At 47.6% G+C, this 12884-nt stretch overlaps 1 protein-coding gene across 1 annotated transcript in view; it reads left to right on the top strand.

Annotated features, from left to right (window-relative positions):
* LOC137636984 (tRNA (uracil-5-)-methyltransferase homolog A-like) overlaps window positions 1–12630 on the top strand; it is a 35190-nt gene extending 22560 nt beyond the window's left edge. The window contains exons 6-9 of the mRNA XM_068369309.1: window positions 789–883; window positions 1976–2103; window positions 3203–3311; window positions 12000–12630. Coding sequence (XP_068225410.1) covers window positions 881–883; window positions 1976–2103; window positions 3203–3311; window positions 12000–12062 — 303 coding nt within the window. The 5' untranslated portion in view covers window positions 789–880 and the 3' untranslated portion in view covers window positions 12063–12630. The remainder of the gene's footprint in view (window positions 1–788; window positions 884–1975; window positions 2104–3202; window positions 3312–11999) is intronic.
* The last annotated feature ends 254 nt before the right edge of the window (window positions 12631–12884 follow it).

Raw genomic sequence — 12884 nt, 5'->3', positions numbered from 1 at the left:
AAATTCTCCTGCTTCTTTTGCAATCTTTTGAGACCCATTCTGTTATTCTTAATGTCCATCTATTATATGTCATTCTCTTAAAATGTCCTGCCCGTGTCCATTTCTTTTTCTTGTTAGAATACCCTCTACTTTAGTTTGCTCTCGTAACCATGTTGTGCTCTTTCTTTCTCTTTATGTTATTCCCATCATTATTCTTTCCATAGTTCTTTGAGTTATAACTAGCTTAGGTAAGGCTCCAAGTTTCTGATGTGTAAGTTAAAAAAAGATTATATACATATATGCAGTATATATATTGGTATTAACTACATGCAATTATATAATTATATTCATGATATATAACAGTTGAAAGTTATCAATTTTAAGTCCATTATAAAAAAATTATATAAGGAAACTAGTAAATTTTGGTGTGGTAAGTAAAAATAGTAAGAAAACTGAATCGTGAATTGTAGAGTATAAACAACATGGAAATAATAGATCCATAAATGTGTCTGTGGTTGTCGGTTATCGTTATTCACGAGGGGTTATAGCTACGGGCAAATTACAGCAATTTAAAAAAAGAATACAGGTTTATTTATCTACTTAGCGGTTGTCAACCATCGCAGTGGGGGCTTGGGTCTTGATGCTCGCAATAGCCAAAAGATTACTTTACCTGTAAATTTAATGATTTCTCTAAGCCCATAAAAAACTGACCAGTGTTTTTCTATGCGATCTCCATTTTATTTAAGATCCTAGTGGTAAGAAGCTACTTGTTTTCAAACTGATGTTTACCACTTTTTATTTTCCAACAGGTATTCCAGGATTACATTCGCAGCTCGGAGCACAAACCGTTCGATCCCCTGTCCCACGAAGGAGTGTGGAGACAGCTCACCGTCAGGACGTCATGGTCAGTATAGAAGAGTATCGGTTTTAAAGCCGGAGAGGATAGGTTTAAAACTTGCAGTGGAGTTTGGGTCCGTTTGTATTAAAGCAATCCTGACCCCTTTTGACTAAGTGATCTGGGTCAGGAATAATCTTGGGGTAAACCACTGGAAAAAGGGAAATCTCAAAGTACTTTATTGAAGTTCGTCGCTGTAAGGGGACAGTAGTGACCTCTATAAATCTGTGTATTGTCTTTGCTCCTAACCTGGTGTATTGTCTTTGCACCTAACCTGGTGCATTGTCTCTGCACCTAACTTGGTTTATTGTGTTTGCGCCTAACCTGGTCCATTGTCTTTCAACTTAACAGGGTCCTTCATCCTCTTGCAACTCTACATTTTATAAGTCTCAACATCTGTTCCCTTCTTATTACTGCAGTTCTCATTCAACCTCATTAAACTTTAACTTCGTAGTATACTTTACTCCTCAATTGGCCTCCCAGGCCCTGACCCCAGAGAAGGTTCCATATATCCATACTTCTGAATTATATTAAAGTCAAAAGTTCTCTACTCTGTCTGAGAAATTTTTGGGTATTTTTGCATTGCAATATTTCATATTTAGCCGTAGGTGAAGTAATAAATAATCTATCTCATTCTTTCTCTGTTCATTGATATAATTTTCCTTGCCAAGAGGAAGGCCAAGGTTTGGGTGGATGAATGGAGTGAAGAAAGCTCTGGGTGATAGGATGATAGATGTGAGAGAGGCAAGAGAGCGTGCTAGAAATAGGAATGAATGGTGAGCGATTGTGACGCAGTTCCGGTAGGCCCTGCTGCTTACTCTGGTGCCTTAGATGACCGTGGAGGTAGCAGCAGTAGGTGATTCAGCGTTATGAAGCTTCATCTGTGGTGGATAACGGGGAAGGGTGGGCTGTGTCACCCTAGCAGTACCAGCCGAACTCGGTCGAGTCCCTCGTCAGGCTGAGAGGAGCGTAGAGAGGAAAGGTCCTCTAATTTTTCATTTGTTTGATGTCGGCTACCCCCCAAAATTGGGGGAAGTGCCTTGGTATATGTATGATATATATATCATTATTCTCTCTCAAGGATTTCTTCTACGTCCGTAGATCCATCCGCAAGATTTCTCAGAGGAAGACATCGGCGACCTAAAGCAAGACATCATAGATGACTTCAAGGACGAGGTCGGCACGTCGGCCGGCGTGACCTCCATCTTCTTCCAGGCGTTTGGGCAGAAGTAAGTCAACAGTTTATTAAAATTAAATGAGTTTAGAGAAGTTCCAGTCATTTGGGTATAAGTAATTCATGATTTATAACCATGAAATAATGAGTTGAAATTGTTCAATTGATTTAGAATATCATTACTTTGATTGAAAACAATTCTTGTTTTGTGAAAGTCAAAATTCATCATTTGTTTATTAGATTATTATTATTAAAAGGGAAGACCTTAACCAGCTTACATGAGTCAAGCTCGACTCTGACAGAGCTGGCTTGATTAAATTCTAGAGGTAAAAGTACTTATATTAAAACTAATAAAATATAAAGCAAATATATATAAAGTATGGGATGAATATAGATTTTTATATAAAAACTTGCTGAAATATAAGATTATTATATAGAATATAGGATAAATAAGATTTTTATATAAAAGGCTATGGTAAATAGAAATTTAAATCTGTATAAAATGATCTCAAAAAAGTTTTAAATCTTGATAACCAAAATTCCTAGAGTCTGATGAAATGTTCTATAAACTTATATCGCCAAAATATAAATATCTCTATTTAAAATTTTACAATTTTGTCGTGATGTCTCAGACTCGGTATTGGTCAAATGAGGAGAAATTATTGTAAAGTCAAGTTATTGGAGTGTAGGTGTTATTATTATTATTATTATTATTATTATTATTATTATTATTATTATTATTACTAGCTAAGCTACAACCCTAGTTGGAAAAGCAAGATGCTATAAGCCCAAGGGCTCCAACAGGGAAAAATAGCCCAGTGAGAGAAGGAAATAAGGAAATAAATAGACCATATAAAAAGTAATGAAAAATTAGAATATGACATTTTAAGCTACAACCCTAGTTGGAAAAGCAAGATGCTATAAGCCCAAGGGCTCCAACAGGGGAAAATAGCCCAGCGAGGGAAGGAAATAAGGAAAAAAAAATAGACTATATGAAAAGTAATGAACAATTATAATAAGACATTTTAAAAAGAAAAGGCTCCATCAGGGAAAAATAGCCCAGTGAGGAAAGCAAATAAGGAAAAAAATAGACTATAAGAAGTAATGAACAATTAATATAAGATATTTTAAAAAACGTTTTATTCTGATCTCAGAGAACCGGGTCCGGAAGATATCGAGTTTGAGCATCTGTGGGGGGAGGAGTACATCACCGAGACGGTCCTCGGCAAGACGTTCCGCATCTCCTGCGAGTCCTTCTTCCAGGTACGTAACGCCCGAGAGATATCTCTGCGCGTTGACTCGTTGATTACAATTGTTGAGATGGGACGAGTCAGAATTGTCCATACAGGTTCTTGGCTTACAAATTTAATGGGTTTTAAGAAGCCGGTTGTATGTCAAATTGCTTGTAGATATCTTCTTCTTCTTTGTCTTCATCTTTTCCCACTTCTATGTGGGGTCAATGTTTCTGGCCAGCTTTCTCCATCTACCTCTGTTCCACACCCCATCACCGGTTAACCCCTTTGATCGAAGGTCGTCCTTGATACAGTCCATCCACCTTCACTTTGGTCTCCCTCTCCTTCTCGTTCCCTGTACCTCCATTTCCATTACTCTCCTCCCCATAGACTGTTCATCTCTTCTCATGACATGACCATACCATCTCAGTCTACTTTCTTGGATCTCATCTGATAGTTTTCTAACTCCTGTGGTACCCCTAATTACCTCATTCTGTATCTTATCTCTTCTTGTCACCCCTCACATCCATCTCGACGTTCTCATGTTACGTTACACTTGACTGGCATAAAGTGCAAAGGCACGACTGTTGAATAACACTGTTTACAGATATAATTGTAGATATAATTTTATTAAATTTTGGCTTAGGGTAGGCCTAGCCTGTTTCTCATGCCTATGATTTCCAGCTGCAAAATTCAACGAATAGTCCCGTTTTACGCGAATTGAATATCAGGTTATCGCAAATATCATTTTGCTGACTATATTAACCCTTTTACCCCCAGGCTATTTGGAACTTTCCAACCCTTAACCCCCAGGGGTTATTTTTTATTCAAGCACATTTTGAAATACAGGTATATTATTTTTCAAATTGCTCTAACAGCCTTAATTTTTGTCATAGAGAGGTCAGGTTGGTCTCATTCTCTTGGAAAATGCCTGAAATTTCTCAAAAAATTAAGAAAAAAAAAAATTGTAAATAGCAGTTTTTTGCAAGGACGTACCGGTACGTCCATGGGGGTAAAGGGATGAGTTTTGTGAAACGTACCGGTACGTCCTTTGGGGGTAAAAGGGTTAAATTATATAATATTCTTTTATTCCATTATACTAGATCTGGGATTTAATGATTTCAGTTGGATTTGAGTTATATCTCCGAATGGTTCTAAGTTGAGGATCTTAACCCTTTTACCCCCAAAGGACGTACTGGTACGTTTCACAAAACTCATCCTTTAACCCCCATGGTCGTACTGGTACGTCCTTGCAAAAAAACTGATTTGTTCCGTAACCGAAATACAAACCACGCTATTTACAGAGGGTTTACCTTTTAGCGCAGCTGAAATGACGAGCCAATAGTTTTAACGAGGGTTAATTACCCCCGCGCTAGTTAGCGGGGGGTGGGGAAGGGTAGCTTGCTACCCCTCCCCCCTCCACACACCGGTGACTTGCTTCACTTCAGTTTTGGCTCGGCAGTGATCAGACGTGTCTGCTCATCGCCCGCGTAATAGCCTTTAATTTTCTGCTTTTTCTTTTCAGCGTGTGTGTTGGTTGGAAGTTGACCTTCAGTTATTTCTTCTATATTATTTACGATGCGTACATGCCCTGGAGTTGCCGGTCGTCCTTGTGGGACTTTCATGTCGGACGTGAATACGGATCCGCACACCCTCTGCCCTCAATGTTGGGGCCGACGGTGTGACCAGGAGAACATGTGCAAGGAGTGGTCTGCCTCCCAGTGGGAGAGGTTTGGCCGTCGGCGTAAAAAGAAGTCCAAGAGAGACCGTTCTCCTCTGGGGTTAGCCTTGAAGGAGGAAGGTTCTCGGGACTCTTCTTCCGCCGCCCAAACCTCCTCCGAAGCTCCCCCTCGTCCGCCTCCTAAGGAGAGTCGGCCGAGTGGGAGCGCAGGTCCTTGTTCTGTTTCCCGACCTTCGGTGGGGGGAGAGGGCGTCGCCTCCCATAGCGAGGCGGTTCCCCCTCCTCCTCCAGGGAAGGTTATTGATAATGCCTTATCCAGTGAGGATCTTTTACAGATTTGGTCGTCCCTGGGGCTTAAGGGCTTGCCCACCCGGGTCGCTCTTATTGACCTTGTCTCGTTGGGGGCCGCTGTTAAGCAGTCGCCGGCGGTAGCAGAGGTAGACCCTCTGTCTATTGTCGACGTCGTGGTGACAGAGGCCTCCGACGTGGCTGGGCAATCCGCTGCAGGTGCTGTTGCGGGTGATGGTGCTAAAGGCTCTCCTCCTCCTCCCGTACATCCTTCGAAGGGGGAAGTGAGTCCTTCGGTCTTGGCTGCTGCTCAGCTTCCTTCTGAGGGAAGTGCTTTGACGGAGACTCCCCTTCGGAGGACCGATGGTCCCGACGATCTTCCCCGAGGCTCACCGTCCGCTATGCCACAAGGGCCTCCCTTCCCCTTACAGGGGGACTAAGAGGCGTCTTTTTGGGTCTTCATCCTCCGGGGGGACTCTCCTCGTCAGCCTCAACCTACAGCTCCGCTTCCTTGATCCTCTCTGCAGACCGCTCACCATCTCCTGCCAGATCTTCGCCTTCTGGAGAACTCGTCACCCGACGGGCAACGGTCCCTTCGGGGCTAAGGGATCCTTCCCTTACGCGAGCAGTGCCAGCGCACAAGCGCTCTCCTACTCGCCAGCGCTCTCCTGCTCGTCGACGATCTCCTGCTCGCCAAGACTCTCCTGCTCTCCGACGCTCACCTGCTCGTCGGCTCTCTCCTGATGTTCGGCCGCCTCGCCAGCGCTCTCCTGCTCGTCAGCTCTCTTCCGAGCGTCAGCGCTCATTTGAGGACCATCGCCCTGCGGTCTCTGACCACCCTTTAGTTCCTGCTGAGCTCCCTGCTCACCATCTGCCTGGTCCTGTGGCTACGCAACATCGTGCTGCGAGTGTGTCAAAAACACATGTTCGCCAACGCGCCAGCGATCTCCCAGTTCCTGCTCGTGAACGCACCGCGCCACCTATCCTTTCACATGACATGCGTCGACCTTCTGCTCGCCAGCGATCTCCAGCTCGCCAGCGATCACCTACGCGCCAGCGATTACCTCCTTGCCAGCGTTCACCTGCTTGCCAGCGCGCACAGGCGATCTTAGTATCGCCTATTCAACAGCGACAGCTAGCGCGCCAACGTTCTCCAACGCTCCTGAAGGAACATGGTTTGCCAGCTTCTAGCTCGCCATCGAGCGATCGCCCGCCTGCGCATGCTGCTCGCCCCTGCACGATCGCCCTCCTGCGCATGCTGCTCGCCATCGCTCGCCCCTGCACGATCGCCCTCCTGCGCATGCTGATCACCATCGCACCCCATCACGCGATCATTCACCTGCGCATGCTGCTCGCCATCGCTCGCCATTACGCGGTCATTCACCCGCGCATGCTGCTCACCATCGCACGCCAGTGCGTCGACATGCCACATCGTGCCATCGCCAACTTGAGCGACTGCACTCACCAGCTCGTCATCGATCGCCCGTGGATCTACATCGCCAGCGAGCTTCCTCACCTACGCGGCTGCGCGTTCCCTCGCCGTCGCGCCAACGCTTGCGTTCGTCGCCTCGGACGCGTTCATTTACCTGCCCACCCTCGCGACCGCTCGCCCGCGCGCCTGTGCGCCCGCTCGCCTGCGCGCCCGCTCGCCTGCGCGCCCGCTCGCCCGCGCGACCATTCGCCTTCGCGCGACCATTCGCCCTCGCGCGACCATTGTTCGCGGCGAATTCCGCAGCCGGTGGTAGCAGCAGGAACGTCTCGTGAGGAAGGGGCCCCTCGAACCTCGTTGTTGGGATTCTGTATCCCTCCCAGGAGGGAACCCAAGGATTCCAAGACCATCCCTAAATCCTCTGCAAGGATTCGTCAGGAACCCACGACTACCCAGGGGAATGTCCACGTATCACCCCAGGAAGAGATTCCTGGGGCAGGAGACTTAGTTGCCAGCCCGCAGGGAGGAGAACAGCAAGAGTCCGAACATGCCTTCTGGCAGGTCCTAAGCCTGATAAGGCTACTTAACAGGCTTACGGATCCAGTCATCCCCCCCGTGAAGGCAAAGACACGATTCTGGACGAAGTGTTTGACGTTCGGAAGGCCCCTAAGACCAGTGCAGCTCTGCCCTGGTCTCGGGGCTGAAGAGTGCCAGAGCTAGGACCAAGGCTCAGCTCGCACTTCTTGCCTCCTCCAGTCGTTCCACTGCCGAGAACAAACTCATCCCTCCTCCTCGCCTTCAGCAGAGGAGGTATTTCGAGATCCTGGGTGAGCACAACCTCGCTCTTCCTCTCCATCACTCTGTGGAGGAGCTGGCGAAGGGAGTTCCCTTGGAGAAATTCTCTGCCCGGCAGGTGTCGTTCTCGGCGGCAGAGATCCTTAACCACGAGAAGGTCGCTAAGTGTGCCATGCAGGCCACTTCGTGGCTGGACTTCTGGTTAGGATCTCTGGGCATCCTATTGCGATCGGAGGACTTGTCCAAGGAGACCAATAGGAAGGCCCTAGAGACCTTCTTGCTCTCGGGCACCCGCTCCATCGAGTTTTTGGCGCACCAGGTTACCACCCTGTGGGCCAACTCGGTGTTGAAGCGTCGCGATGCTGTGTCCGAGAGATTCCATCCGAAGGTCCCCGCCGTAGATGTGTGTAGGCTCCGACATGCCTCCCTCCTGGGGGAGAGCCTGTTTGAGCCTCAAGACTTGGAGCGAACGGCTGAGAGGTGGAGGAAATCCAGCACGGACTCCCTCCTCCACAGGGCCCTTATAACTCGGCCCTATAAGCCTCCAGCCCCGCCACAACAGCAGCAACAGCCTCGTAAGGCTCCCAAACAGGCACCGGCAGCTAAGAAAGTGGTGTCTAAGCCCCAGCCCTTTCCAGCCAAGGCCAAGAGGGGCGGTAAGTCCTCCAGGGGCCGATGCTTGGACGGTCTCAGTGATCGGCCAAGGTTATCGCGTCCCGTTCACGTCATCTCAACCTCCCCTGACAGCGAATCCAGTGTCGTTGAGCTCCTATGCCATGGGATCGGCAAAGGGGCTGGCCGTTCAGGCCGAAGTCGAGACCATGTTCGAGAAGGGTGCTCTCCAGGAGGTCGTGGACGGCTCTCCAGGCTTCTTCAGTCGACTCTTTCTTGTAAAGAAGGCTACTGGAGGCTGGAGACCCGTCATCGATCTCTCGGCTCTGAACAGGTTTGTCAAACAAACCCGGTTCAGCATGGAGACAGCAGACACGGTCAGACTTGCGGTGAGACCACAAGACTTCATGTGTACACTGGATCTAAAGGATGCGTACTTCCAGATCCCAATCCATCCGTCTTCCAGGAAGTACCTGAGATTTTGCCTAGACAACAAGATCTACCAGTTCAAGGTGCTGTGTTTCGGTCTCTCCACAGCTCCTCAGGTGTTCACCAGAGTGTTCACCCTGATTTCGACTTGGGCGCACAGGAACGGCATTCGTCTCCTTCGTTACCTAGACGATTGGCTGATCCTAGCAGACTCGGAGTCGACCCTTCTTCGACACCGAGACAGGCTTCTAGATCTTTGCCAGGATCTGGGGATCGTGGTAAACCTCGAGAAGTCCTCTCTGCAGCCGTCCCAACGACTGGTTTATCTAGGCATGCTAATAGACACCAATCTCCACAAAGCCTTTCCATCAGACGACCGGATAGCAAGGCTGAGGAGGGTGGCGGAACCTTTCCTCAGGCGAAAAGAACTCCCCGCCCAATCGTGGTTGCGTCTCTTAGGCCACCTATCCTCCCTGGCCCGTCTGGTTCCAAACAGCCGCCTCAGGATGAGATCCCTTCAATGGCGGCTCAAGTCCCGGTGGAATCAAGGATCCGATTCCCCGGATATTCTGATCCCAATATGGTCTCTGGAACAGACGGACTTGCAGTGGTGGCTGGCCGACGAGAACCTGCGAAAGGGAGTGAGTCTTCTCGTCCTCCCCCCGGAATTGACTCTTTTTTTCGGACGCGTCAAAAGAAGGGTGGGGGGCGCACGTTCTGAACCAGAGGGCCTCAGGCCTTTGGTCAGAATCAGAAAAGTGCCTACACATCAACCTGCTAGAATTGAAGGCCGTCTTTCTGGCCCTTCAACAGTTCCAACGGTTCCTGGCGGGTCACTCCGTGGTGGTGATGAGTGACAACACCATGGTAGTGGCTTATATCAACAAGCAGGGAGGCACTTTTTCGCAACAGCTATCCCATCTTGCAGTAGAGACTCTGAGGTGGACCGAAACCCACTCGATAACACTATCAGCTCGCTTCATTCCTGGCAAGAGGAATGTGCTCGCCGACAGTCTGAGCAGGGCTTCGCAGATAGTGAGTACCGAGTGGTCTTTGGATCCTCAGATAGCCAACAAAGTCCTGACTTTGTGGGGTTCCCCGATGGTGGACTTGTTCGCTACAGCCTTAAACTTCAAGCTGCCCCTGTACTGCTCACCAGTCCCGGACCCCAAGGCACTCTGGCAAGATGCTTTCCAGCAACGGTGGGACAACATCGACGTGTACGCCTTCCCACCATTCTGTCTGATGAGAAGGGTGCTCAACAGGACCAGACTATCGGTCAACTGTTCCATGACTCTGGTAGCTCCGCTATGGCATCACGCGGAATGGTTTCCGGACCTTCTGCAACTCCTGACGGAACTCCCAAGGGAGCTTCCTCCACGACACGAGCTTCTCAGACAACCCCACTCCGGTGTCCCTCACAGGGCCGTAGCCTCGCTTCGGCTTCACGCCTGGAGACTATCCAGCGTCTCCTCGCGGAGAGAGGCTTTTCGCAACAGGTTGTGGAGAGAATGTCTCGGCACCTGCGAAGGTCCTCTGAGGGAGTCTACCAAGCGAAGTGGAGAGTCTTTTGTGGTTGGTGTCGTGGAAGGGGTATCTCTCCACTCGATGCCACTATTCCAGCAATAGCGGACTTCCTTGTGTATCTGCGAGAAGAAATGCGCCTTTCTGTCTCGGCAGTGAAAGGCTATCGCTCAGCCTTAAGCTTGGCCTTCAGATTGAAGGGCGTGGATATTTCTTCATCGCTAGAACTCTCTTTACTCATACGTAGCTATGAGCTTACCTGCCCCCAGTCGGAAGTGAGACCCCCTCCTTGGAACGTGGTTCGAGTCCTCAGGTCTCTCAAGAGACCTCCCTTCGAGCCATTACGCCAGGCCTCCGATCGCCACCTGTCTTGGAAGACGGCTTTCCTACTCGCCTTGGCCTCGGCCAAGCGAGTTAGTGAACTTCATGGTCTCTCGTACGACATCGCCCATTCAAGGGGATGGGGGGAGGTAACGTTCAGGTTCGTCCCTGAGTTTGTGGCCAAGACTCAGAATCCTGGAGTGCCGGATCCTCGGTTCGACTCTTTCAGGATCGCGAGTCTCCGTTCTGTAACAAACGACCCAGACCAGCTGCTACTATGCCCAGTGAGGTGTCTGAGGTACTACTTGAAGAGAACGGCTGCAGTCCGTCCTCTTGTGCGAGCTTTGTTTGTGAGCACAGGCAGGACAAAGAGGAGGGTCACCAGGAACACCATCTCTGCTTGGATTCGAAGAGTTATCCACCATGCCCTGAATCCTGACCCTCCTCCGTCATGTCGCCCTCGGGCCCACGATGTCAGCGGTATTGCTACATCCCTGGCCTTCAAGAGAAACATCTCTGTGACGCAGGTACTTCAAGCTGGGGTCTGGAAGCGTCAAACGACCTTCACAGCCCACTACCTGCAAGAGGTGACCCACAGGAGCCTCGATACGTTCTCTGTCGGCCCTGTGGTGGCTGCACAACAGCTGGTCTAACCTCAGGCTCCTTTTTGGACAAGTAGCAGTAGGTTGAGGGCGTTGTTACCCGGTCTTAGTCTGTGTGAATGAAAGAGTATGTCTGACCCTTACTTCTTTCTTCATTCTCCCTCTCTTGGGGAAGCAGCATCCTGGTCCTCGCATAGCTGACCTCGACCTCTGCAGGTAACCCATGCTTCTTTGTGCTCCTAGTATTAAGCTTAATACTGTTGCGTCTCCCATACCCTGACGAGGTGGTATGGGGAACGTCCTATCCTAGAATTCCTATCTGAAGGTCTCAAGGTCAACTTCATAGGACGAGTCACACTCTCCTCCTCACACTACTTATGTAGGCCACTCGTTCCTAACCTGTGAGGTACAGGGGCTCCCTCTCTCTAGTGCTGCTCACTGAGGGATCGAGCCCCCGGGCAAGCCGAAGTCAGTAAGGCTGGGGACTTTCCACCCTTCCTAAGTGGTAAGTCACCCTTTGTAAATAGCGTGGTTTGTATTTCGGTTACGGAACAAATGACAAATTCGAAGATAATTTGTATTTTTCCTAACCATACAAACCTTAGCTATTTACACATATGTGCCCGCCATCCCTGACCCCCAAGTCAAGTCCTACCTCTAAGTGAAGTGAAGCAAGTCACTGGTGTGTGGAGGGGGGGAGGGGTAGCAAGCTACCCTTCCCCACCCCCCGCTAACTAGCGCGGGGGTAATTAACCCTCGTTAAAAACTATTGGCTCGTCATTTCAGCTGCGCTAAAAGTAATACCCTTTGTAAATAGCTAAGGTTTGTATGGTTAGGAAAAATACAAATTATCTTCGAATTTGTCATATCAAGATTAGTTTGATCTACCTGTTTAAGTTTATTCTTTACTTTTCCAATGCTTTGGTACCCTTTATACTTTTGCTATGCTTTTTGCTTTGTTTGGACTATTAATGATTTCCTTTATCAGTAATATATTACATTTTGTTATTTGTTACTTAATTTTGTATTTTTTGGCAGGAATGCACAAGGCGAGATCAGTTGAGCTCTCGCAGAAGGAGAATTACGGCACCATCTATGTAAAAAAAACTGTAAGTCTTCGAGAACCTCAAACCACCTGATGCAGGTGTTGATCAGTTTGATCGTCGTCAAGTTAAAGCCATTGTTATGATGACGAATCTCCCCCTGTTGTGGGCAGATGAAAGTAGCATTTGATCCTTTATTTTTGTCTCTTAAAAAGGATATAAAGACTTTATTCAACATATTTTTTAGATGAGTCTCGCAAATAGCTTGATTGAACATTGCCTATTTCAAAGGAATCTTGCTTTATTTATTGGTTTATTATTTACATGTTAACATTACCTGCCATTTGTTTTGTGTCATGCATTGGAAATTTTAAGAATTTTACACTTTATTTTTGCAGTGTTTTACAAATAGCCCTATGGGACTTTATTTTCTTTAGTGCATTCATTTAACTATTAACTATGTTGATTTCATTATTATGAATTGACAATTTCAAGAATTTTCATTTCATGTGTTTATCCAAATAGCCTTGCAACTCAATTCTATGGAATGCCTTCATTTAAGTGTTAGTTTTGTTGATTACATTATTAATTTTGATATGAAAATTTTCCTGAATGCATGAGATGACTTTATGATTGAAAATATATAGATACTGTATAAAGTTTTTGTTTCAAAGACCACTTTTTCAAGCTCTACATTCCTGTATTAAATGTTCTGTAGCACAGAAGTTATGTAAGAATTTATTTTTCGTGTTATGAAGAGGCTGGAGAGCTGTGTACAAAATAAGAAATTGTTACTCGAAGGGGTAGACGCCAAGTTAGAATAGCAAATATGAAAACAAGAATAGTTATTGAAAATTAACAGTAGCCCCACATTTTGCTG

This window comes from Palaemon carinicauda, unplaced genomic scaffold (assembly GCF_036898095.1).
Source record: "Palaemon carinicauda isolate YSFRI2023 unplaced genomic scaffold, ASM3689809v2 scaffold479, whole genome shotgun sequence".
In the NCBI taxonomy this organism is placed as follows: Eukaryota; Metazoa; Arthropoda; class Malacostraca; order Decapoda; family Palaemonidae; genus Palaemon; species Palaemon carinicauda.
This window is presented reverse-complemented; position numbering and strand designations above follow the sequence as displayed.